This window comes from Fragaria vesca, linkage group LG1 (assembly GCF_000184155.1).
Source record: "Fragaria vesca subsp. vesca linkage group LG1, FraVesHawaii_1.0, whole genome shotgun sequence".
NCBI classification, from domain to species: Eukaryota; Viridiplantae; Streptophyta; class Magnoliopsida; order Rosales; family Rosaceae; genus Fragaria; species Fragaria vesca.
The window spans coordinates 14107475-14131315 of NC_020491.1; the positions used below are offsets into that span (position 1 = coordinate 14107475).

The following is a 23841-nucleotide window of genomic DNA, read 5'->3' on the forward strand; positions in this document are numbered from 1 at the left end:
TTTTTTTTTTTGGTCAAGAATAGAACTTCATTGGAACAGACCTCAAAGGTCGAGCAAAACACAACAAAAAGAAAGCTAACAAAGCTGAAAGAGTAAGAGGGAAACTAAACACTGCTACAAACCACTACAGACAAAAAGCAAAGAAAGACAAAAGCAGATAAAAGAGCAAGAGCTGCTGTAATCAACAGCAAGTCTCAGTCAGGGGGGCCATCGCTCCTAAGAATATGAAGGAGGGAGGTTGGAGGCGTATTAGCCCAGTCCGAAGAGCACAACCTCACCATGGCAAGCTTCGCCGCTGCGTCAGCAACCCGGTTAGCTTCACGGTCTTAGTGACAAACCTCTTATGTTCTTCTCTTCGGATTGCGATGATGATATCCCTATTAACTTGGCTCTCTCTTCAATTAGAGAGAACGTCGCTTTGGTTGTGATTGATAGATGACCTCTAGTGAACCAAATCCGGATCAATTGATGCCTCAACCATTTTGTTAAAGGTCGTCGAGCTTTGGTGGATGGCGAAGGTCTTCTAGGGTATGGAACGTGAGGTTCAATTTTTGCCAATGGTCTATTTGATGGCTAGGATGGAGACTGCTTTCTGAACATGTTGCTCGTCTAGGAGCACTTTGGTCCTAAGTTATGGCGAGACTTCCTTAGCGGTCATCTATGACGGTGTCAGCGACCTACGTACTCTACAACAGTGGAATAAGAAGGCATCATGCTTTGGTCCATGCCAATGACGTGGGCGGGAAAACAACGGAGCAGATAGGTTGAGGTCATATGCATTGCTGGCATCATTGGCCTATTTCGTGGCTTTCTTCGTCTCTTGTGGTGTCTGAGGACGGTGGCGATGCAGCAAATGGCTTCTCTGCTCCTAGGATTTTCCATTGCTGGTCTTAGTGAGTTTGAGCTTGTCTGGGTTTTGGCCGTAATTAAGCTCAAATATGCTAGTAGTTTGTTTTGGGCTCTCCCTCTAGTGTGGGCTTGGATGAATTAGGTTTTTTCGGCCCAGAATAAGCTCTAATTTTCGGATCAAGGGTGGTATGGATTCTCCTTAGTTGTTATCATTTATTCTTGCTTCTAAGGGATTCGAGTTCTACTGAAATAAAAGTGATATCAGCGGTCTTGAGAAGATGAATGTACGTACTTTGGTTGATCCAAGTTAAATCTAAAGGTTTTGGTAGTCATAAGGGATAAAATCTTTCTGTAATAGATGTTTTTATTCCTTGTAATGTTCGATGAGCTATAAAATGTATGCATTTCTTGATTCAAAAAAAAGAAAAAAAGAAAAGAAAAGGCGCGTTCCTTGTTCTTACAAAAACAATCATTATCATGAACAGGGCCTTCAAAGGAGTTTTAGATTTACTCGACGTAAAAACGTTTCGGTTTATTATTTTTCTAAAGTAACGTGATTTCTCACTATTTTTAAAAATTACGGCATGATTCATTCTTTTTATTTTAAAAATTGCTGGTCTAGAATCGTCCACAAATACATGAGTAGAGTGGAGGACACAAAAATTTGAAAACAATACTCTTCTAAATTATATATGGGCCGTATAGCCCTCACGTGAAATGTCTTAATTTTTATTTCTTATTTAATTAAGACCGAAACTCATGTGTGAAAACGGTTGATTGTTTCTCAAACCACGTGATATCCCACAGTTTTTCAAAACAGCGGCACAACCCATTGTTTTTGCTTTGAAAACCGTCAATCTAGAATCATCTACTGACCTATAAAAGGTACTCAAGACGAGTATGTTGTGCACTAAAGTTTTCATTTCTCATTATCTAACAAATTGCTTGGTTAAGTTTTATTTTTCAAGACAATATTTTGGGAAAGCCGAAGTTTTATTTTTCAAGACAATATTTTGGGAAAGCCGGATATGGAGACCATCCAGCAAAGATTTCTATAGTAGCTAAATCAATCATCGAATCTATGATTTACCAGACGACTAAAGAGGTATGATACATATCTATCATCGAATCTATGATTTAATAGAACCCAATTTTTCATTTTTCAAAGATGAAAGTTTTTGTTTTGTTTTAATCAAAACGTAGCACGTTGAGTTTCATTCTTTGAATAGCCGGATAGTTGAACCCATTAATTGATCGCATCTTATTTTCTTTGCTTTTCAATCTACAGGAATTGACCATCACTACAAGGCAAGCTATCGACCAGCTACCAAGTAAGTGGCATATATTCTTAATGTGTCCTTTCAAATACACGAAGATTTTAATCTTGACAATGACAAAGTAAACGAGGCATATATAGCTCTTCAATTATGAATGAAGAGAGTTGTGTGAATATGAATCTCTCATGTTGTGTTTGTTAGGTGGTAAAGGTTCAAACTTTCCCCGATTGGTAACTCGAGGATGAAGAAGAAACAAGATTTGGTGAGATTTGCTCAAGGGAATGAGGCTGCTCCTCAACTAGGGCTTGTGTGTTTTGGTGGTCTGAGAGTGCTTGGAGGATATCAAGGGCCGGCTCTGAGAAATGTGTGAAAGGGTCAGAAAAGAGGGTAGCTTCAAAGCCTCAAAAGAATGATCGTAGATTGAGCCATCGTCAATAAAGAGATCATATGTCGACATCGCAGAACCCAAATTGCTTTCTCTGTAATCTGAAATTGAAACCCTAAAAGGAAACAAAGATCAAGAGAGTTAGGAAGTATTGTTTGTAGAAGAAAGTATTATGCTTTTGTTTTTAAGCTTCTTATTCAGTTGTGAAATGGACAAAGAACACTAACATATATGTGGTTGGTTATAAACTTTTAATGAATGACCTGTTTGAATTACTGAGCAACAAGACAAAAGTCACTTCTCGTCCCAATCTCTCTCTCTCTCTCTCTCTCTCTCTCTCTCTCTCTCTCACAATAGATATTCAGCTTCTCCAATTGTACTCTCAAGTTAATCTTCATGTCCTCACATTTTGAACCGAAAATGTTCTAGTGTTTGAAAGTTTCTTAGTCTCATCTTTTACTTGTTTTGGTTATATACTTATATATAGTTATTGGTTTTAAATTTATATATGTCAATTTCTGCAGAAAAGAATATGCAAAATTAATAATAAAGTTTAGGAATTGAAACTGCCTACAGCAATTTTTGGACTGCCATTGAGATATACAGTTGATTATACGTAGCATGAAATGAATACTTGAATAGGGATATGGTAGCATTCGTAGCAAAAGGAAGATTGGAGGGGAAAGTTGCTACCGTTATTCTTTTCGAGTGATATATAGTTGTAAAATTAATGCTGGATCTAATAACAAGAGACTGTATTGATAGTGCTCGAATGGTGATTCAGAGGTGAAGTGTGCTAACATTCCTCTTTTCACATGATAGTTCTGGATCCAACAACAAATACAGAAACGGTAAGACAGATAATTAGAGATAGCTTTATCAAATAATAAAACAGTACAATGTAAGAGCTCATGGTCTAGCACCCATGCTCGCAACGAGGAAGAGCAGCCAAAGATAGCCAGAGCTCCAAATTACGATTTGGTCTTAATTTCCAATCTTCATTCCTTCTCCCCTCGTGTAGGATTTTCTGGGCCTTGAATGGTACATTATCCTCTCTTGCCAAGATTTCCTAAGTAAACGAGGAATTGAGTTAGTGTATCATATATACAACTGGCATATAGACATGCAGATGAATTAATTACATAGTTCAAGGCATGAAAATGTATACAAAGATCCAACAGTTAGCATCATTCAGTCTCTAATTCTTTCTAATAAGGAAAAAAAATGACACCTTTGAAAGAAGAATCAGAGGCTTCAGAAAGCTGTTCATTTGGAAACCGCTGCAAATGCCTTGCACCGGTACTGGTGGCAGTGGGCTGAAGATAAGAAGAAGAAGAAGTAGGTGCTTCATTTCTGGCTACCAAAGATTCTTGATTTGCTATTTGGTCAAAAGAATTATTACATATATATGTTTGTATTAGTTGGTTATGCAATTGTAGGAACAACCGAACAAAAAGAGAAAACTAAAAGAAGACTAAATGATCGAGTAAGTGAACAATTAATGCCAAGAGTAGTGCACAAGTGGTAATTGGTAAAGGGGATGAGTTTAGTTCAAGTATTACTACTAGTAAATATATATGGTGATAATAACATCTAGGATATATCTTGATCAAAAGAGGTCATCTTTTATTAGCTCAGCAAACAGTACAAAAACAATCCTCCTTAATGAAGGTGACAGAAAGAACCGTTCCGTAAAAACTACTACAAATTCACCCAAAAAAGAGCAAACTATACTAGCAATCTCCTAGTACACCCACCTTCTTGTATGAAGCCCAAAACAAAGAAATTATAGAGCCCAGCTAATAAAATATAAGTCCCAATTAAGGGACCACCGAGTCTCTATTTCTTTTGCGATCTCTCTCGCTCAAGGCAAGATAATAAAAGGTCAAATATCTTTTCGCGAAAAAAGATATGAACCCAAAAAAGAAATAAAATTAAAAAACAAAATAACTACCCAAGCCCAACAAAGCCTAGCTAATGTCACCTTGATGGAAACCCTAGCCGTCATCAACCAACGTGCAACGTCGCCAGCACCCCACCCTGAAACCATCGTTGTCGCCCCAATATTGTGAGACCCACCATCAACAACCTAACCAAGGAGGTGAAGCAGCCCTCCCAGCACATACTGCGCCATCAACCACAATGAAGACATGAGGAAGAAGAAAAGAATCTCCAGGTTTCCATTCACCGTCGATCCAAATGCCGGTATCATCGTCCCGCAGCACCGTCGCATAAACCCCATTCTGAACCACCACGCAAGCAGGCTCACCTACCGCTGCCTACCCTCAATTCCATTGCCCTTGATAACAATTGGAAGGAAACAACCGTCCTGCCAGCCACCATCAATCTCTCTATCACCACCAGAAACCAAAGCCTTCAACTTCGTCTCCCTATCTAGGGTATATTTTAAACTCACCTCAAGAATCTAACTAGATCAAGAAAACATGAAACAAAGATGGGGGAAATATGAAATCATCTTGCAGAATATATGAAACAAGCCTAAAGAGATCGATAACTTTCTACGTACTATGCGTTTAGAAATCAAAGATGGCAACAATTTCCAACAGTAAAATAACCATTTATGGTGATGCTCTCAAATGAAAACAAAGAAAAACTCATGCCATGCCAATAGAAAGATCTTACCTGGTGCCTGCTTAAATATGATGCCTAGGTCTCGGCATAACTCAGTTGCCTGCTCCTGTTGAGCAACTATAATAAGGAGATCTTGAAGCTCCGTCGTATCAAACGCATAGGTCAAGCCATATGTAGTCACAAGAAGCAAGAATCCCAAAGCCTCCAACCAATTCTCATCCGCTACCTTCATCTTCCCCTTCCAATCACTCGCCATTTTCATCGCTTCTTCTCTCACCCTAGTCTTCGTTTCCCTTGTGATCTTCATCTTCTTCAACTCCTCTAACAAAGCAACGCAACTCCTTCGGTAGACGACGACCGTATCAAACTCAGCCCTATCTCCATCCCCAACAGAATCATCTGAAGGGTAAAATTCTTTCATTGCATCCAAAACCAGCTGTGCTGGATCTTCTGACGCTCGCAAAGCAGCTGAGACTTCATTTACAACGAGATCGCGCCTCATCAACATGTAACTCATCATAAGCTGCAAATCTCGAGCAGTGGCATGTTTTAACTGCTCCTTCTCTAATAAAGTATCACGCTTCTTCTCCTCGATCAGCCTCTCGAGGTCTCGGAGCTCCGCCTCTTTGTTCTCTGCCTCGGCCTTCAACGCCGCCAGCTTTCTCTCACGTTCCTCCACCTCTTCACATCGGGCAAGGAAGGCGATCCGGGTGGACCGAAATTTCCCCTCCATGTCCTTCAAGCGTTTCGTCAACCGAAGCAAGGTTGACGACGCTTCTTCTTGCATCTGCTAGTCTTCTATCAATTCTGAAGTAATATTTTCCATTTTTATCTCACAGGTGGTGTGGTGGTGGAGTATTTGAGAGAAAGAACAGCCTAAAGTGGCTGAGGTGTGGTGGTGAAGGTGCTTGTATAGAAGGATTTTCAGGTAGTGAACAGAGGTGTGGAGTGGACGTGCTATATAGGCCAGGTTGGAAGAGACTGGTGGGGCCAGGGAGGAGCGCATGTCGCCACGTGTTCATGTCTAAACTTTCGCAATTACGCATTTGACCACACTGTTTTTGCTGCGAAATTTGAACTTAATCTGTTCTTTTACTTGTCTTGAAGAAGTTAGTTTGGTTGTGTATTGATTATTATAGAACTTATCCATGCGATCTCAGTTTACATAAAATTGAATGTAGGAAGTTAAGTTGTACTCACGTATGAACCGGATTTTCTTAATAATATGATGCAACGTGACAAGAGACGTTAGTTATTTCTTCGTTAATAAATGATTGGATCATACGTAAGTTATTTCTTTGTTAATAAATGATTGGATTATATATTACTCTTTACGTAAAAAGTTTCCGATGCTCTAGAATTACTAGTGAGTTAACTGATCAATAAGCAAGTGGTCTTTTCGTGTGTTTTCCTAGCTAGTTTACTGCATAGTGATCGACATTTGGTTAAATTAGGTGTAATCAAAATATATCTTAATTACATGTCGATCTAAACAATCGGCACATTATTCTAGATTTTTCCTACTCAAAGATTTTGCACTTGTGGCTTTCTAGGTTTATTGGCGACATAAATCCAATTCGGTGTTAGGGTTTACAAGTTTGAAAATCATTGTGGTTTTCTCTAAGTTTGGAATCGAGAAAACAAAGATATGTTATGTATATATGTATGGAATCATCGAGGAGAAGAGATGAGCTACAACCTACTCAAATTTGAGAAAGACAATGTCCCATCATAGAGTGAATTTGTCAATTTTTAGGTTATTTTCAGAATTTAACAGCGTTACGCCTGAGATAGGTGGATAGCGTTACGCCTAATACTGTGGGTAGGTACAAATCCAAGTATATGGTTTTAATATATATCATGAACTTACATATTTGGATATTATCAGTTAACTTTTCATTTATATAGAATCCCATGACTAGATATTATATTAATACTTTGATGATATTCTATTAATACTTGGATATTCATTTAACCATTTTCACTGCTGGTTAGGATTAAATTCCCATTCTATTAATTAAGACTGTTTTCCGTTTCGTTCTAGATACAAAATAAGATTCTTATATTGGTAAAATAAAATTTACCAAAGATTCAAAAAGAATGATTGCACACGATCTCATATTATATTAAATCTTATGTCTAGCAACCATAACCAAGTTGCTCATGACAAAAGATCAGAGGAGCTCCTTGAGAGACGTACGTTTTTGAAGATATCTCAATGTACATTATCGGTAACCAAGTTCCAACTTCCAACCCTTGTTTCATTTTACCCGATTCATAATCGGAAATTAAGATAAAAATGATACCTTCGTCCTTGTTGCTTATAACAGCTACATCAACTGCTGATGGTGCTTATACAGAAGCACATGTTCAATTTCCATGTCCGAGTTCGACTTTGGCTAGTAGTACAAGCGCACACAACAGCCAAAAGTTTTACGAGTTCATATGATGAATGTTTTCTTTTCTTTCCTTTTGTTTTTCAAAGTGAAACTTTTAATAGGAAAACCAATGTACAGTTGATTAGAGAGGGAACAATATGCAGGCAACCAACTACTGTACTTGAACTGTGCCATCTAATAAGATTAGGAACTTACAGCACACACACTAGAAGTTCACAGTTGGCAAGTGATCAAATAGCAGGTTTAGCGAGGAGGATGTCGAGGAAGGTAGGGATACGACTGATTTAATCCGGGATTATGTCCACCATATCCATAATTAGCTCTACGACTGATAGGAATTCCAAACTGCACAGGATGTCCGTAGTTAGCATGAACATGATAGTTGTTGAAAGGAGTACCAAACTGTCCATGGTATCCATATCTTTCATGTGGCCAAGTTGATGAACTTGAATTTGGATAGTCAGGATGGTCTTGGTGCAATCTGATCGGTCTATTAGCTACTACAGATGTTCTTTGAGATTTATTTTGAAGCTGCTGTTGGTGGTCAAACCTGGTAGCAAATGTGATGTGCGAACGTTTATTGCCCTTTTTCTGCTTTGGTTGTTCTTGCGGTTTAACCTTGGAGGCGTTCTGATGCTCTTGTTGCTGTTGTTGTTCTTCAACCTGGTTGGAGGCTTTCTGCTCTACTTTTTCTTGTAGTGTAGCCTTGGAGGTGTTCTGCTCTTGCTTTTGTTGTTGTTCTTCAACCTTATCAGAGGCTTTCTGCTCTACTTTTTCTTCCAGTTTAGCCTTGGAGGTTTTCTGCTGTTCTTGTTGTTCATACTCGGAGGCTTTCTGCTCTTGTAGCTGTTTTCGTTTTTCAACCTTATTGCAGGCTTTCTGCTCTACTTTCTCTTGTAGTCTAGCCTTGAGGGTTTTCTGCTCTCGTAGCAATTGTTCGATCTTGGAGGCTATCTTCTCCTGTACCTGTTGTTGGCTTTCAACCTTATCGGAGGCTTTCTGCTCCACTTTTTCTTGCAGTTTACCCTTGGATGTTTTCTGCTCTTGTTGCTGTTCTTGTTGTTCAACCTTGGAGGCTTTCTGATCTGCCTTTTGTTGTAGTTTAGCATTGGAGGTTTTCTGCAGTTCTTGTTGTTCTTGAAATTCAACAATTTTCAGCGACGTTTGCTGTTGTTGTTCAACCTCTAAAACAAGAGATGATGACGCTACGCGTCTCTGCTTCTTAGACCTTTCAAGCAGAGCTATTTGTGATTCAATTTCCTCTGGTGGGTATTCAGACTCGAGGTTGTAAGCTTTGATACATTGAATAACAACTCGTAAATCTGCTATATGCTGGTCTGTAATCTTATCCTGCGTGAAAAAGTGAAATATTCAAGTTTTGATAGATGCATATTTTCATTGGAGATTCAAGATATAACACATCAGGAAGCATGCATTGAATGTCCAAATTAAGAAGAGATAAGGCACCTTTTCATCCAGCAATTTCTTTCTCTTGGTTCTATTCCTGCAGCACTTATTACCCTTATCAACATATTCTTTCAAGACTTGTACTGGGGGAAACTCGTCAAATAACTTCAAGGTGTAAATCAATCCAGCAGCGTCCATCAGTCGCTTCTTTTTTATAAGATCATAAATAATACCACGAAACTGCTCATTTTGAAGACCCTGCAAATGCGTTGCATCAGTAGTGGTGGCAGTGACCTGAAGATTTGAAGAAGTTGCTTCATTTTTGGCTACTTGAGATTCTGGTTTTTCAGTTTTTACAGAGGAACAAATCTTGCCATAATCTGTGCAGTTGTAGGAAACAAAGAAAGTCAGCACGTTAGGATAGCCACAAAATTGTAGCACTGCCAGTGCCACTAATGCTTTCACTAAGGTTATTGAAAGAAGAGTATATGATAACCATTATCAGGCGGGATGAGCATAACTATCAGTACTACCTAGTAAACTACAAGTACATGCCAAATATATGATATGAAGATCTACGATGAAATGGTACCGAAATAAGAGTATATGTGGGCGCTATCTGTCAACTAAGATTCTATGAGTTAACTGAGAAGAAAACATGAAACAAAATAGCCTACAAGTAAGACATAGTTAACACAAATGGGAGCGATATGTAATCATGTTGCAGAATATATCAAAGAGGCTAGACCTAAGAAGCAAGCAAATCTGATATCGATCTGTTTAATAATCATAACTTACAATAACTTCATAAAGTAATATGATATATAGTGCTGAAAATCATGCCCAATATGGAATGTGTATATAACCTACTATAAGCATAAAGCATCTTCCATACGGCATGATTTAAACAAATACAAAGAACTTTAATTTCCTTTGCAAATCTCACTTCTTTATCCCTACACTTACATAATTATATCATAAGAAAAATCAGGATCACCCTTTTACTCGACGGCAAAGGCATCAATAACCATTTGGTAATGTAGAATGAGCAGACAGATATTATTATTGGAAAGTGAGGCACACAGAAAGTAATTTTATTGGAAAGTGAAACAGATAGAAATTATGATTGCCAAAATCTCGATCAGTCTTCTCCTTGGAAGAGTCTACACTCCTGATCATCCAGGGAAAGCCAAGAGGATTGACAAACTCTTAAATTATCTGATGACCAGAATTGATCCAAGAAAGAAAAAAAAATGAAGACACCTAACCGTTTAATGAGATTTATGTTTATGGAATGTTAGAATTCAATAAAACGCAAAGAAGTACTCTGTAACATATTATAGATATTCAGGAGCATTGTAAAAAAGATTGTACCACTGAAATTCACTTCAATCAACATACCATTAAGATTCGAAGTAACCATACCAGGCTGTTATATAGCAGATAACTTTGAGAATAGAAGAGCTTACCAGGTGCCTTATATGTGGTACCAAGGGCCCGGAATAATTCCATTGCTTGTTCATGCTGAGCAACTACGTGAAAAAGACTTTGGAGCTCCTTCCTATCATAAGCAGAGGTCAATTCATAGGTAGTAACAAGACGCAAAAAACCCAAAATCTCCAACCAATTTTCACTCCCCACTTTCATCTTAGCCTTCCAATCACTGGCCAACTTCATTGCTTCTTCTATCAACTCCGGATTAATTTGGGGCGAGGCTCTCTTTAATTCTTCTAACAAAAGAATGCATGTCCTTCTAATAAGCACCAAATCAAACTCGTTGTTCTCGACGGTCGTGTTTGAAGGGTAAAACCCTTGCATTGCATCCAAAACCAGTTTTCCTGGTTCTGATGACTCTTGTTGAAGAATAGAAGAGATTTTGTTGCTCATTGAATCATTTCTCTTCATATGCTCATACATGAACTGCTGCAAATTTCTTCCATCAGTAAAATTGATGTTTGATTGATCACTTGCTGATGAAGGAACAATGGCATTGTTCACTTGAGCAACAACACCACATTGTTTCTTTGCCAACTCAAGATCTTTGGCCTCCTGTTGAAGTTGCCCCTCTTTAACTTTAAGTTCCGAGGAAAGTGAATTCAATTCCTTTCCGCGTTCTTCAACCCATTTTTTAAATTCCTCCATTTTTGACTCTACTTGTTTCTCTTTCAATTCAACTTCCCTCTCTTTAAGTTCAAGCTTGCAGGACCACTCCTCCATTGGTCGATTTCGCAAGCTATACTCTTTCACTTTGAGCGTCTCCTCTTTCAATTTCTCCTCTTTCGATTTGAGCTCTTTCTCACATCCTTCAATCAATCTCTGCAACGTTTTGATTTGCTCTTCTTTCACATCAAATTCTCTCTTCTTCCCTTCAATTGACTCAAGAATCGCATCTAATTCACCCTCTTTCGACTTAATACTCTCGCGATATACATTCAACGATCCTTGTATCACTCTCACTTCCTCTTCCTTAAGGTTGGCCAACTTGGAAGTGTCTTCTATACTCTTCTCTATCCAACTCAATTTCTCCTCTTTCGATTTTATTCTTCTCTCACATTCTTCTAACAGCATCTGAGCCGCTTTTATTTCCTCTTCTTTTGACTCGATCTTTTCCTTACCCTCCACAATGGTCTCATCAATCACACCTAACTGCTCCATTTTCACCTTAATATCCTCACGGTACTTGTTCAGTTCCTTCTCCTTAGACTCAACCTCATTCAATTTCTCTTCAATCCTTCTCTCAACCCAATTCAGTTTCTTGGTACGCTCTTGAATCCTTCTTTCCACCACACCACACTCCCTCTCCTTGTCTACAACCAATTTCTGTACATCCATCACTCTCTTCTCTTCACGTTCAATCTCCTGGCTATGCTTCTGAATCGATCTCTTTAATTCTATAACCTCTTGCACTTTCTCATCAACCAACTTCTGAACTCCACACAACTCGTCCGTTTTGGACTCCATCTCCGACTTGAATTTTAACTCCTTGGCTTCCAACATCTTCTCTCGCTCCCGAAGCTCTTCGAAACAGGTCCGGATCGCATTCCGGGTCGAATCAAAGTGTTCCTGGAGATCCTTCCATTGAATGGAGAGAACGAGCATGGAAGACGCTTGGGAATGCAATGACTCGTACGTCTTGCCTAGACTCCTTTGCTTCGTCTCCGATGCCTTCAAATCGGATGCTATCTTCTCCATGGTCACTAAACAAAAAGAAAACAAAAAAAACCAAGGCTTTGAAAACCAAGAAAACCCTAAAGGCTCTGTAAACCAAGAAAACCCTAGTGGCGCTACCGCGCTAGAAGGAAGAAAACATCTTTCACATCTTCTGATATTCCTTGAAGACTAGAGAGAGTGGTGGGACCACTCAGGATTGAAGTTGACCATTGTCTTTAGAAATCTTTTATTATTAGGAAAATTCTAGTATAACATTGACTTTGAGTTTCTTTTGTCACTTTCAGATCATAAGCCGGATTTCTAGCCCTGATCTCAACCAAATGGCAACTGTTATACCTACTATATCAGAGACAAGCCTATATATAACTCCCTAAAGGACACAGAAGGCCGAACCAACTACGGACACTGAGTAGGGTATAGGTAACAATGAAACAAGGTTGTTGATCAATTATGAATTCGGCGGGGAACTATGCCAAGCTCAACAGAAGATGGTGTTCAAGCTTATGGGGGAACCATGTTCTCAGGGAGGTAGACTTTGTTGCAAGTTCGAGGGAAGTTGGAGCCTAGTATATATTCTAAAAGAGATATTATAGTGTTGTGCTAGTGCAAGTGTTTGTGGATTGTCTGTCTATGATTTCATTCCAACCCTTTTTATATTGGGGCGGTTTCATTATTAACATCCAAGCAAACTTCAATTGCGATTTCACCCGGAATCTACTATAGGATTTCGCAAGGATTCTGTTTCCTAATAGAGATTCAACATAATTGTTAGAATTAAATTCAGTTGGGGGTGACTTCATGTCAGTCCTTACGTTTTTAATTTCATCAGTTTACCCCCTGAACTCTTCAATTTCTGTCTATCGTGCCCACATTCTCATATTTCGTTTGAATTGACCGTTAATTCTAGATACGGGCCCTATAGTTAAGGTTAAAATTAATTTGAACTAAAATATAATTTCTTCAACATTGTAAGATTTTTTTTTCCTTCATCATATAAGTTATCTATTCTTAGATTTAAAAGTTTCGGTTCATTGAGTGTTCATATGAGAAGTCTTTATTAGAGAATGTAAGCTATGAAGTGATTAGTTAGCTAAAAGATTAACAAAATAGATTGTGCATAAAATTCATGCTTCTCACCGATTATAATAGCCAACTCGAATCCTATCCCTTTTTCTTTTAAGAAATATCATGTTGATATATTAATACAAGCTAAAAAAAGTCGTTACGTACCTTCCCTATACGATCATGAGTAGATAAATATGAATACAAAAATGATACATAGACCAGATCCAATCATTCGACAGTATTCAAGATCACTTGATCAATGAGCCTACTACCAATGCATAATGAAGCGATGCAATAGTGTTAAAAAATCCATCTGTGACTCGAATCCTATCCCAATTAAAACCAATTTAAAGATCAGTTACGCTATTTGGGTATCAATCTCACTCAACTTAAAAGGAGTATTGGAATCCAAGGTTTTTCTAACTACGACAGAGTTTGGACGTTTCCAGGACTGTTAAAAACTTAAAATGGTATCTAGAATTTCAAAGAAAAAGAGTCATCGAAGTGTTGACTGTTGACACGGTTAGTGTAAAAAAAAACCCAAAATCTAATTAGTTAACATGCCGTCAAAACAACCCATAGAGCCCACATCGAGGACATCAATTATCAAGTTGAAAACAGAAGTAGAACTCAGAAAATAGAATACCTCGAGAGGGTAGTGCTTGGACAAAACACTGGTGTAGTAGCTAGCCTTCTTGAATCCCAGATGGAAGAGGTTTATAAAGAAATAGGATTTGATTAGGATACTGAAATTTCCAAGTCACAAAGTGACAAAACTATGTCCTTCTGAGTTGTATCCCAAAGAGTCGTGTATAAGAGAATGATGGGCGTGAGGAAGGTCGATCGAGGACAGTTTATAGTACAGGTGATGAGGGGGCAGTCATAGTTTTCGTTGATGGTTTTGGGGTTGAAGCTTTGGTTATATTAAGGCTGGTTCTGAATTTGATGGGTCGAAATGATATTGAAATAGGGGAGACTGCAACGCTGAATTCGGGTAACCAGGTAATTTAGGTCTTGGGAAGGAAGATGATGGGGGGAAACGAGAAAGAAATAAAGACGACGTATTAGGGAGTGGCAGAAAATTAAGAAGAAAATATCGGATTTCGATACAGACTGTTATGCTCGTGTTCATAGTCAAGGGACAAAAATGCGGATGATATCCCACATTTGCTCCTTTAATCATTGATATCTCACTTTTCAAAAATATCACATTGGTATCTGAAATTCCTACCCTTACCCAACATAAGCATCTGAAACTCATTTAGCCGGTTAACTCGACCAGCTGCCGTTAGACTTTGAGGAGTATCTTTGCCACTTCCAATTTATATTGTTATTTAAAATTAAAATATGCTATGTGAAATCTAAACCATCTTGCACCTTTCTTGTGACCATTCGATTAGGAATAAAACTTGGTCTCTCTCTTTCGCCACGGCATCCCCGTTCTCCAGGGCCTCGCGTTCTTTAACTGGGCAGCGTCTCGCGAGGGGTTTGAGTACAATCCGGAACCTTACAACGAAATGGTCGACCTAGGCAGTTCGATTAAGGAGGAAGAAGAGCAGCAATTTGATATCACAATTGCATTACATGTCCACCCTCAATGGCTCAATAGCATTAAGCTGTGTATTGAGGAAATGAACGGGCTTCTAGTTGGCACTTAGAAATTCTATTCTTGCTCCTGCCAACTTATTACTATGAATCTAATTGCAACCTCGTCTTGATGACATCAAGCTCACACTTGTGGAAGAGTCTGTAATGTTTAAAGTTTGGGTCTTTGTGTGAATTTTGGGAGATTTGGTTTTCTGGGGTTTTTTGTCTTTGCTTTTGAAGTTTAAACAACTTATGGTTGTGTGTAATTAGATTGGGTGTCAAGACCAATTTAGGAGAAAGAGATTGTCATGATAAAAAAGAAGACCAAGTTCAAGTTCACGGAATCACGGAGGCTCTGCTAAGATATCTCATCTGCAATTGAAGAATGAACTCATCTATGGCAGATACTGAACTTCGTCCAGCGGTAGCCTCTATTGGAATTCGTCCGGGCGGCATGAGGCGTTCGGCACTAAACTTCGTGCCCCCCTACCGGACGGGAGATCAAAGGACTACTTGATAAAAAGTGAAAGCCTTCTTTCCTATACTACTATGGAAAAATAAAAATGAGTCCTTCCTTAATAAGTTAACTAGGTTTTTCATCACAATCTAAAAGTTACTGTTTGTGTTTTACTCATGAAATATGGAGAAGAGCAAAATCTCATATATGGCATAAATACAAACTTTAATTTCTTAACACTCCTACAGTAGCATCCTCAACACACTTGGTACAATCTTGTTAACTACAATTCACCATTGTATCTGCTTCTAGCAGTTCACTAATTCGAAGGAGATTTCTCCCAAATACTCTTGTTAGTTTGAATGTTACAAAGAAATCCCAAAATCTATGGAAATCCCTTGTGCACAAGAGAAATAGAAAATCACAAGTCTTGATTGATAACCTGATGAATTGAACCCCAACTTTCTGGCTCTCAGCTGTCCCTTGGTGGACCTTTCATCAGGGTTTTATACGAACCACAAATGAACCTGTTCAAAAATTTCAGACAACAATAATAACATCAAACAATGCCAGCAAGCACAAAGAAAATAACCACAGTATGACTTATAAATTATGGAGATATAAAATGCATACAAAACAAAGAGACGAGAAGTTGTGAGATATATGTCAGATTTGGTAATGTCAGCACCAAATCAAGGAGGAAGAATAAAGAAGGAATAGCCGAGCAGAGAGCAACACCCCCACCTTCATAAATAACGCATCTCTATTTTGAAAGTCATACACAAGAATCAGTACAAACCAATTTTGAGACATGAATTAGGCAAAAGAGGGTTAACTTTGAATGGACTCCTCTGGATCCCACAAGTAGATAGAAAGTTGGATTTACATTGAATCCCACCTGAATTGCCCCATGTCTCAACAATTTCTTTCTTCTTTGAAAGATATTAAGGATCTACTAATCAAATACATCACTCAAAAGTCATACCTAATCCCTTAGATGCTTGCATTAGGGATACAAAAAAACAACAATTTTTTCCTTTTCATTCTTAAAACTTGGTAAGTAGGCAAAATATAGGAGAACCATCAAACGCCTCAAATGCAAGGTACTTGTATTATATGTAAATCAAAGTTTGAAGGACCTGAATCAACCAACACCATTGATATCCCATGAGACGGTCAAAACAAAACATAAGATGCAATTATCAGAATCCAAGAATGAAAACAACTCAGTAGACAGAATAGCATGAGTTTGAAACCAGATACTTAAGCCTAGAACAAGTGCAACATGGTTCAAAGGTACTTCTATGGACACAGGTTATGGCCAAGACCTTCACTTTTTATCCATGCAGCAGGGCTGGATAGAAGACATTGACATCATTTTACAGTTTATTAGGTGTTGCTCCAAATTTTACTGTTCTCTAATTGAAAATAGGTGAGTTAGAACAACTCTATCACCCAATACCCATATCAATCCAATATTAGTCCACTGAGGCCATGACTAGAGGGAGACAAAGGGACGCCTTTATTTACTAGCTCAAAACATCATATACTATACACTATGGTATAAAGACTGAAATGATATAGCATATGTGAAATTGTTAAATGTTAACTATATTGCAGATTTTCGCTTAGCAAATAGGAGGGTAACAAGGAAGAATTCACTCAACAAACAATGAAGTATTGCAGGTCACTCAAACTATCAGACGATGACAATAAAAGTCAAGTTATCCAACATATCAGCTTTCTTTTCCTTAAAAAGAAAGCCATATAAGCTATACTGAGATCAGTGAGATGGACAATCCATGAGAATGACAATCAGGCAATATAATCTTAACAAACCCCACAGTAGCTACTGATGGAGGACAATAAATTTCTCAATTTGAAACTAAATGTAGTCACAATTCTAAATCACTAAGAAGAGAGAAACTCACATGCAGGGAGGTGGGAAGTATCCGCAGAAACAGCGCAAGCAATCCCCAAGTTATGAAGAGCCCCTTTTATGACTCCACAAGAGAAATGGAGATGCATATTTGGTATTTGTGCCGCCTTGTTTTCACCCAAGGCCTCAGAATTTTCTTGAGACACCTCTCCATTTTCCGCAGACGGATCAAGAGACATGCGTGAAAGCCACCGAAACCGATTATCTTGCAACACAAACGTACCCTGCAAGACAAAACACAATTTATCTCATCAAAACCACAACACACAGAATGCCAAAATCACATCGGTTTGAGAAGCTACCCTATGATTGGTCTTCAAGTTGTCTATCTGCTTCTTGAAAAGCTCAGACCAGAAATCCTTGCAGATGAACTTAATTGCATCCAGATGATCCGTAAACCGAGGCCGCTCCATTGTATACCTAACAAACATAACTAATACATTACTATCTCCATACACAAATGCACATAGTCTCAGTACCCCACTCATATTTCTATATTCTGATCAAGATTCAAACCCAAAAAACAAAAATGCATATAAACTTGTAACCAACTCTGCTCATGTAAAGCGATTTCTTCGAAACTAAAGTAGACATCTTTACATAAATCAAACACTGAAAATCACATGATCTCAAATTTCCCACATTTTCCAAGCTACACCCAATAGCTAACAGCTATTTCCGATCTAAAGACCAATTCTTGAAATCAAAGAAATCCCCAAATTGGATGAAATTAGGGCACAAAATGAAAAGGGGGAAACTTGAAGAGAAGGTGTGATAGTGTGTACCTCTCGGAGAGCTGGTGGCCGACCTGGTAGCCAATAGCGTCGATCCTACTGGCAGCAAGCTCGGGCTTATTGGCGTATAAGCGATTGCAGTACATGGATACCATCTCTGTGAGTAGACTATCCACACAGCTCTCTGAGACCTCTCTCCCCATTTCCTCTCTCAACTCTGCTCTCTGCTTCTTCTTCACTCTCTTTGTTTGTTTTTACAAATAACCAAATTTGCGTGTTGGGCCTATTGGGCTAGCTTACAACACGGGCCTGTTAATGCTTTGTTAGTTAGAGACCGTTCATAATTGTTGATAAAACATTAATAAGATTTGAACCCATGATCTTAACACTGTCGTTTAGACTAACAAACTAACTAGGCATGAACCTTGTTGTTCATAACTGTCGTTTAAACTAACAAACTAACTATGCATGAACTTTGTTGTTCATAAGCGATCTCTATACTTTCCCCAAGTTGCAATTTTGTGAGTGGTGCATTCCATTATTTACTGTATATTTGTAAGGGGCAAGAATGCACACAATTGAGCAATAGGGTACGTGTCTGATGGGTTGATATGATTTCAATAACTGTTAATGAGGTATAATCTTTGAAAAAGGATGACAAAATAGTTTGTAACACATCTGGCTGATCTAACTCACATTACAGGTACCAGCAAGCATACAAATTCTCTCCTTATAAACCGGTGCCTGAGTATAGAACTAAGCTAAAGGTGATAAATGGATGGCTGGTACTGATTACTTGAGAAACTTGCTTCTCGTTTTTCTGCTTTTTTCAGCTGGCTGATGCGCGCTCTGAGGTTCTCCGGAGAATACTGTGGTTCAACTCCAAGCTATAGCTCTTAGAGATATTACTTCTTTATCTACAGCAGCATCCTGCAAGGAAATCAATGAAACACAGTACAGAAAAGACTGGCTTTTTGGGGTCCAAGGATGGTTGATGAAGCAAAAGAAAAAGGCACCTATACCTCCTGCCTTATGAGGATCTTGCCCCCTCTTGGACCTCCTTGGCAAACTTCAAATGTGCTTTAAGCAGGGGTATAGGAGGGAACTTGTCAAGCTGTTCAAATGCATGAAAGAATTTAATAGCCTCAAGTCGAATCTTCTGTGATACCAGTTTTTGAATAAATTCTGTGGCCGAAAAAAGTTCAGGTTTAACAAATTACAGAGGTAGCAAAACTCAAAAACGGAAAGATCAGTTCAAGCCTAGCATCGTACAAACAGAAGCAGCCGACTTGGCCTAAAGTCATGTAAAATAAGAAGCATTAACATTAAAGAACAAAACCACAACCAAGAGAAATTCAATCAGCAAAAACCAGAAGAATCCACAATAACAAGAGCACAGTTACCATAAACATTCTTTCCATGAACAGAAATTCCCCAAAAGTTATTAACAAACCTGTATCCATTTACTTGATTAAAGGTCTAAACTTCACAAGTGCAAAGTTATCTGTGGCATGTCTGACAACTTCTACAACATTCTACCAAATAATAAAGAGGCTACACTCATTTTCAAGTATATTATTGTTTTCTTCAAAAACTTGCTGCCCAAACAGATATTTTAGCAGACTACTTTAATCAACAAACAACATAGATCATCAAAAAGATAAACATGTTTTATAGTAATCGGGGTCCTAACTCCAATTAACATCCAGGCAATAAGCCCATCCTTAGTGGTTTTATTAATTTTATACCTCCCTGTCCAAAATTTTCAAATAAATAGCATATGCCAGCCAAGAGCTAATGAAGCAAACCTTCATTTCAAATATCTGGTTGACAGCTTATCCTGAACCTCAATAAATTTCTCGTTGTGATAATTTCTCCGTACATTACTGATAACCAAGCCATTTACCCAAAAATGGTGCCATATCTAGGATTGCAAATTTGCAGCAACTCTGAAGCACTAAATCATACACCAAGTTTGACCTCATGGCTAGGCCAGGAGACGATCAGATAACAAACTGACACATTTGTTGTAAAGAAGCAAAGTGAAATTTTCTATAATATGTTTTATAAAACACCACGACGGACTATCATCAACCAACCAAAAGCAATCTGTAAATCAAACTACCAAACAAAAAATGAAGAACAAGAAAAAAGTTTCCAAACACTCACCGGAGGCTCTATCCGAGAAACCCAGATTGAAAACCAATTCTAAAACTTACAATCAGCAATACGGGTTCGGGGAATATTTTACTACCCATTTAGATAGAATTTCATTATTTACAATGCACAATTGCATGAAGATACATACTATGCAAGAGAGGAAGTCATCCGATCAGATTACAAATCTCAATATGGGTTTTGAGGGACAAACCCCGGGTTTCCATACCCAAGAGGGATGTTGGCAGGCATACTAAGCTGCACAGGATAATTGTTGGATGGAATACTAAACTGTCCATTGTAGAATGAAGAACCTGGATTCGGATAGTCAGGGTGAAATCCAGATGGTCTATCTGCCGATAAGGATGTCCGCTGAAATTTGTGTTCATGTTGTTGAAAGCTGGGATCAACTGTGCTGCATAAACGTTTTTTCTGATTTTCGTTTTTCCGATCCTCCATAAATTTCTGCAGCACAAGTATTTGCTTCTCAATGCTCTCAGTAGTGTACTGAGACTTAAGGTTGTGAACTTTGATACATTGAATAGCATGTCGTAGATCAACTATTCCTTTGTTCACAACCTGATCTTGTTCATAGAGCATTTTCTTTCTCTTGCTATTTTCCATGCACTTCATGGCCTTCTCAACATATTCTTTTAAGACTCTCTCTGGAGGGAACTTGTGGAATAACTTGAATTTGTGAATGCGTCCATAAGCCTTCACCAGTTTTTTCTGTTGAATAAATCTCTCAATAGCCTTAATAGCACTAGGTGGAATAATAGCAGCTTGTCGACCAAACCTTTTCCTAATTGTGCTAGGAGCAACAATAATGTTGTTCTTGGCAGTTGGTTGAAGATTTGGAGAAGAAAAAGTTGCTTCTGCAGGCGATACTGCTTTCTCAATATTATCAGATGCAGCACTAATGTTATAGGCAGGTGCTTTGTCTGTGGTACCAAGGGTGCAGGATAATTCAGTTGCTTGTTCATGTTGATCTACTACCTTAAGAAGACCTTGAAGCTCATTTGCATCATTGACAGCAGCTGGGGTATTTTCCAATGGCTCACTGTTTACTTTTATTTGAGAACCAAACTGTTTCTTTGAAAATTCAAGCTCTTTGCCCTGCTCTTCAAGGTGTTTCTCTTTTGCTTTAAGTTGCTTTAAGAGTTCCTGATGCTGTTTTTCCATTGTATCGCTTTTTATTACAAGTTGTTTCTCTTTCGCTTCAAGTTGCTTTTCGCGTTCTTGATGCAACTTTTCCATTGTATCGCTTTTTGCTACAAGTTGTCTCTCTTTCGCTTCAAGTTGCTTTTCGCGTTCTTGATGCAATTTTTCCATTGTATCGCTTTTCACTTCAAGTTCTCTCTCTTTCAGTTGAAGTCGCTGGGAGTATGCTTCCTGTTTCTCTACCTCCTTCTGAAACTCCTCCAAGCTCCTTTTATTAAGCGCATCAACTTCCTCAGCTTTTGACAGAACTAGCTGCTCTTTCACTTCCAATTCTCTCTCTTTATGCTCGAGATTACAAGACCACTCCTCCATTGATTTTTGACGCAAGCTTTGATCTTTAATTTTCAATTCTACTTTCCTCATAATATCCTCTCCTGACTTAAGCGTCTTAGAGACTTCCACTGCTGATTTCTTTGGTTCTTTCAATTTCTCCTCCAATTGTTCCATATGAAATGCTTTCTTCTGCTCCTCACTAGCCAATTTCGACTTCTCTTCGATACTCTTTACAATCTCATTCAATTTCTCCTCTTCCGCTTTAATTTGCTTTTCTTTCAAATCAAGTATTTTACTCTGCTCTTTAATCTTCCTCTGAATCCGATTCAGCTCCTCACGAGATTTGTTTGACTTCTCTTCTATATTCCTCTCAACCCCATTCAATTCTTGAATTCGTCTCTCCATCTGTCTCTCCATCTGTTTGATCAATGACTGGAGGGAATCCAAGTAGTTCCTGGCGTCAGTAACCTCTTTTTGTTTCTCGTCAATCAGCTTCTCAAATTCAACTACCTCATTCCCTTTGGACTCCTTTAACTCCTTTAGTTCCTGGGATACCTTTAACTCCTTTGCATCCAACTGCTGCTCTCGTTCATGGAGCTCTTTGAATCGGATCTGAGTCTTATCCCGGATGGAATCTAATCGTTCCTCCAGTTCCTTCCACTGAAGGGTGAAGACTAGCATGGAAGATGATTGAGAGTACAAGCTCTCAAACATCTTGCTCATGCTATTCTTCTTCATCTCATATTCCTTCAAATCCAATTCCATCTTCTCCATTATAATCTGCTTGCTGTAAACCAAAAAAAGAATAAAACCAAAACACCAAGTCTACCGATTGAGCGGTGAGATCTGAGAGTGTTAGGTTACAAAATCAAGAAAACCCTAACTCTCTACGCGCTCTGCAAGAGAGAAGAGAGAGCGTCAAAGCTGAACTGCTAACGTCACTCTCTGCAGGGAAGAAGAGAAAGCCTAACCTAAAACTTAAATAGCGTTTTCTTGAATCCCAAATGGGGTTTTCTTGAATAGCCAACGGTGCTCTGTGCAGGGGAGAAGAGAAATCTTAAACTGTGTTTTTCTTCCTGTCATGAGCAACGCATATATAGGCACCAACTCCTATTTCCATGTGGGTAGTCTTTTCCTTATGGACTTGGGATTTATAGCTTAATCCTAATTCTATTATGCTTCTGTTATTAGGTTTTCCTATACCACTTTGGATTGTAGGACAAAAACAAATCCTTCTCAAATCAGGTTTCCTATACAACTTAGGATAGTTAGAAAAATAAAAATAAGTCCTTCCTTGATTAGGTTTTTCATATCACAATCTGAAATTTACTGTTTTCATTTGATTCATGATTATTTTCTGTCGTTGTTGCTATATATGGAGAAAAGCACAATCATTACAACCTCTATACCCAAATACACGTAAACTCAGTACCTCACTTCCTATACTCTGAACAAGATTCAAGCCCAAACACAAAAATGCATATACGTTTCTGACCAACTCTGCTTATCTTCTTCGAAAACAAAGCAGACATCTTTACATAAATCAAACAATGAAAATCACATGATCTATGATTTCCCACATTTTCCAAGCTACACCCAATAGTATACCAGCTATTTCAAATCTAAAGCCCAATGCTTGAAATCAAAGATGGCCCCAATTTGGAGGAAATTAGGGCACAAAAATGGAAAGGGGGAAACTTTAAGAGAAGCTGCGATAGTGTGTGGGGAGGTGTACCTGGGCGGCGACCTGGTAGCCAATAGCGTCAATCCTACTGGCAGCGAGCTCGAGCTTATTAAGCGATTGCAGTACATGGATACCATCTCTGTGAGTAGACTATCCACGCAGCTCTCTCATACTTCTCTTCCCATTTTCTCTCTTCCTACTTTGTTTCTCTGCTTCTTTACTGGGGTGAAATTAGTTTCTATTATCGTTTAACAAGTAAACGAAGATTCTATGTTGGGCCAATTGGGCTAGGTTAGACCACGGGCCTGTGGATAAATTTTTTATTGTTTTTTCTAACGAGAAAAGATCGAAGAAGATGAAAGAAACTTGTTATTCGGAACTCAACAAAACAAAGAAATTTAAGAATGGAGAGTTGGTAACCCGTAACCCGAATCAATAATTTAGAGTAGTATACATGTTGATAAAATAATCGATAAATTTAGATAAAATTTATATTTATTAATTTATTTTGAGAGTTCTGTTTCAGCAGAGTAGCTATTAGAGAAAATTTAGCTATTCATTAACAAATTATCTCTCATGAATTGATCAATTTTTCAATTTTACTTATCAATTTTTAAATTTATCAACTTGTTAAGTTACTCTTC

At 38.3% G+C, this 23841-nt stretch overlaps 2 protein-coding genes and 2 non-coding genes across 6 annotated transcripts; 1 reads left to right on the top strand and 3 right to left on the bottom strand.

Annotated features, from left to right (window-relative positions):
- Positions 1-1877: 1877 nt before the first annotated feature.
- LOC101305696 lies at positions 1878-2738 on the top strand. Its single transcript, XR_183740.1, has 3 exons — positions 1878-1954; positions 2138-2180; positions 2328-2738. It is a non-coding gene; the product is annotated as an uncharacterized LOC101305696 (transcript).
- A 5007-nt stretch (positions 2739-7745) lies between these two features.
- LOC101312292 lies at positions 7746-14189 on the bottom strand. The gene is made up of 4 exons (XM_004289289.1): positions 13792-14189; positions 10379-12106; positions 8970-9289; positions 7746-8852 (listed from the first exon to the last, which is right to left on the bottom strand). The coding sequence occupies exons 2-4, from the start codon at positions 12099-12101 to the stop codon at positions 7746-7748; spliced, it is 3150 nt and encodes a 1049-aa protein (XP_004289337.1). The 5' UTR covers positions 12102-12106; positions 13792-14189.
- Positions 14190-15328: 1139 nt separating this feature from the next.
- Positions 15329-18090, bottom strand: LOC101305981 (trafficking protein particle complex subunit 6B-like). The gene is made up of 4 exons (XM_004288182.1): positions 17914-18090; positions 17431-17548; positions 17121-17352; positions 15329-15716 (listed from the first exon to the last, which is right to left on the bottom strand). Exons 1-4 carry the CDS (start codon positions 18063-18065, stop codon positions 15688-15690), a joined length of 531 nt encoding a protein of 176 aa, XP_004288230.1. The 5' UTR covers positions 18066-18090; the 3' UTR covers positions 15329-15687.
- A 352-nt stretch (positions 18091-18442) lies between these two features.
- LOC101306272 lies at positions 18443-23408 on the bottom strand. 3 transcript variants are annotated; one of them, XR_183742.1, is made up of 3 exons: positions 23249-23408; positions 18885-18976; positions 18443-18792 (listed from the first exon to the last, which is right to left on the bottom strand). It is a non-coding gene; the product is annotated as an uncharacterized LOC101306272 (transcript). The 3 variants fall into 3 exon arrangements; XR_183743.1 differs by having other exon boundaries at positions 18885-19047; XR_183741.1 differs by lacking the exon at positions 18885-18976 and having other exon boundaries at positions 23249-23384.
- Positions 23409-23841: the final 433 nt, after the last annotated feature.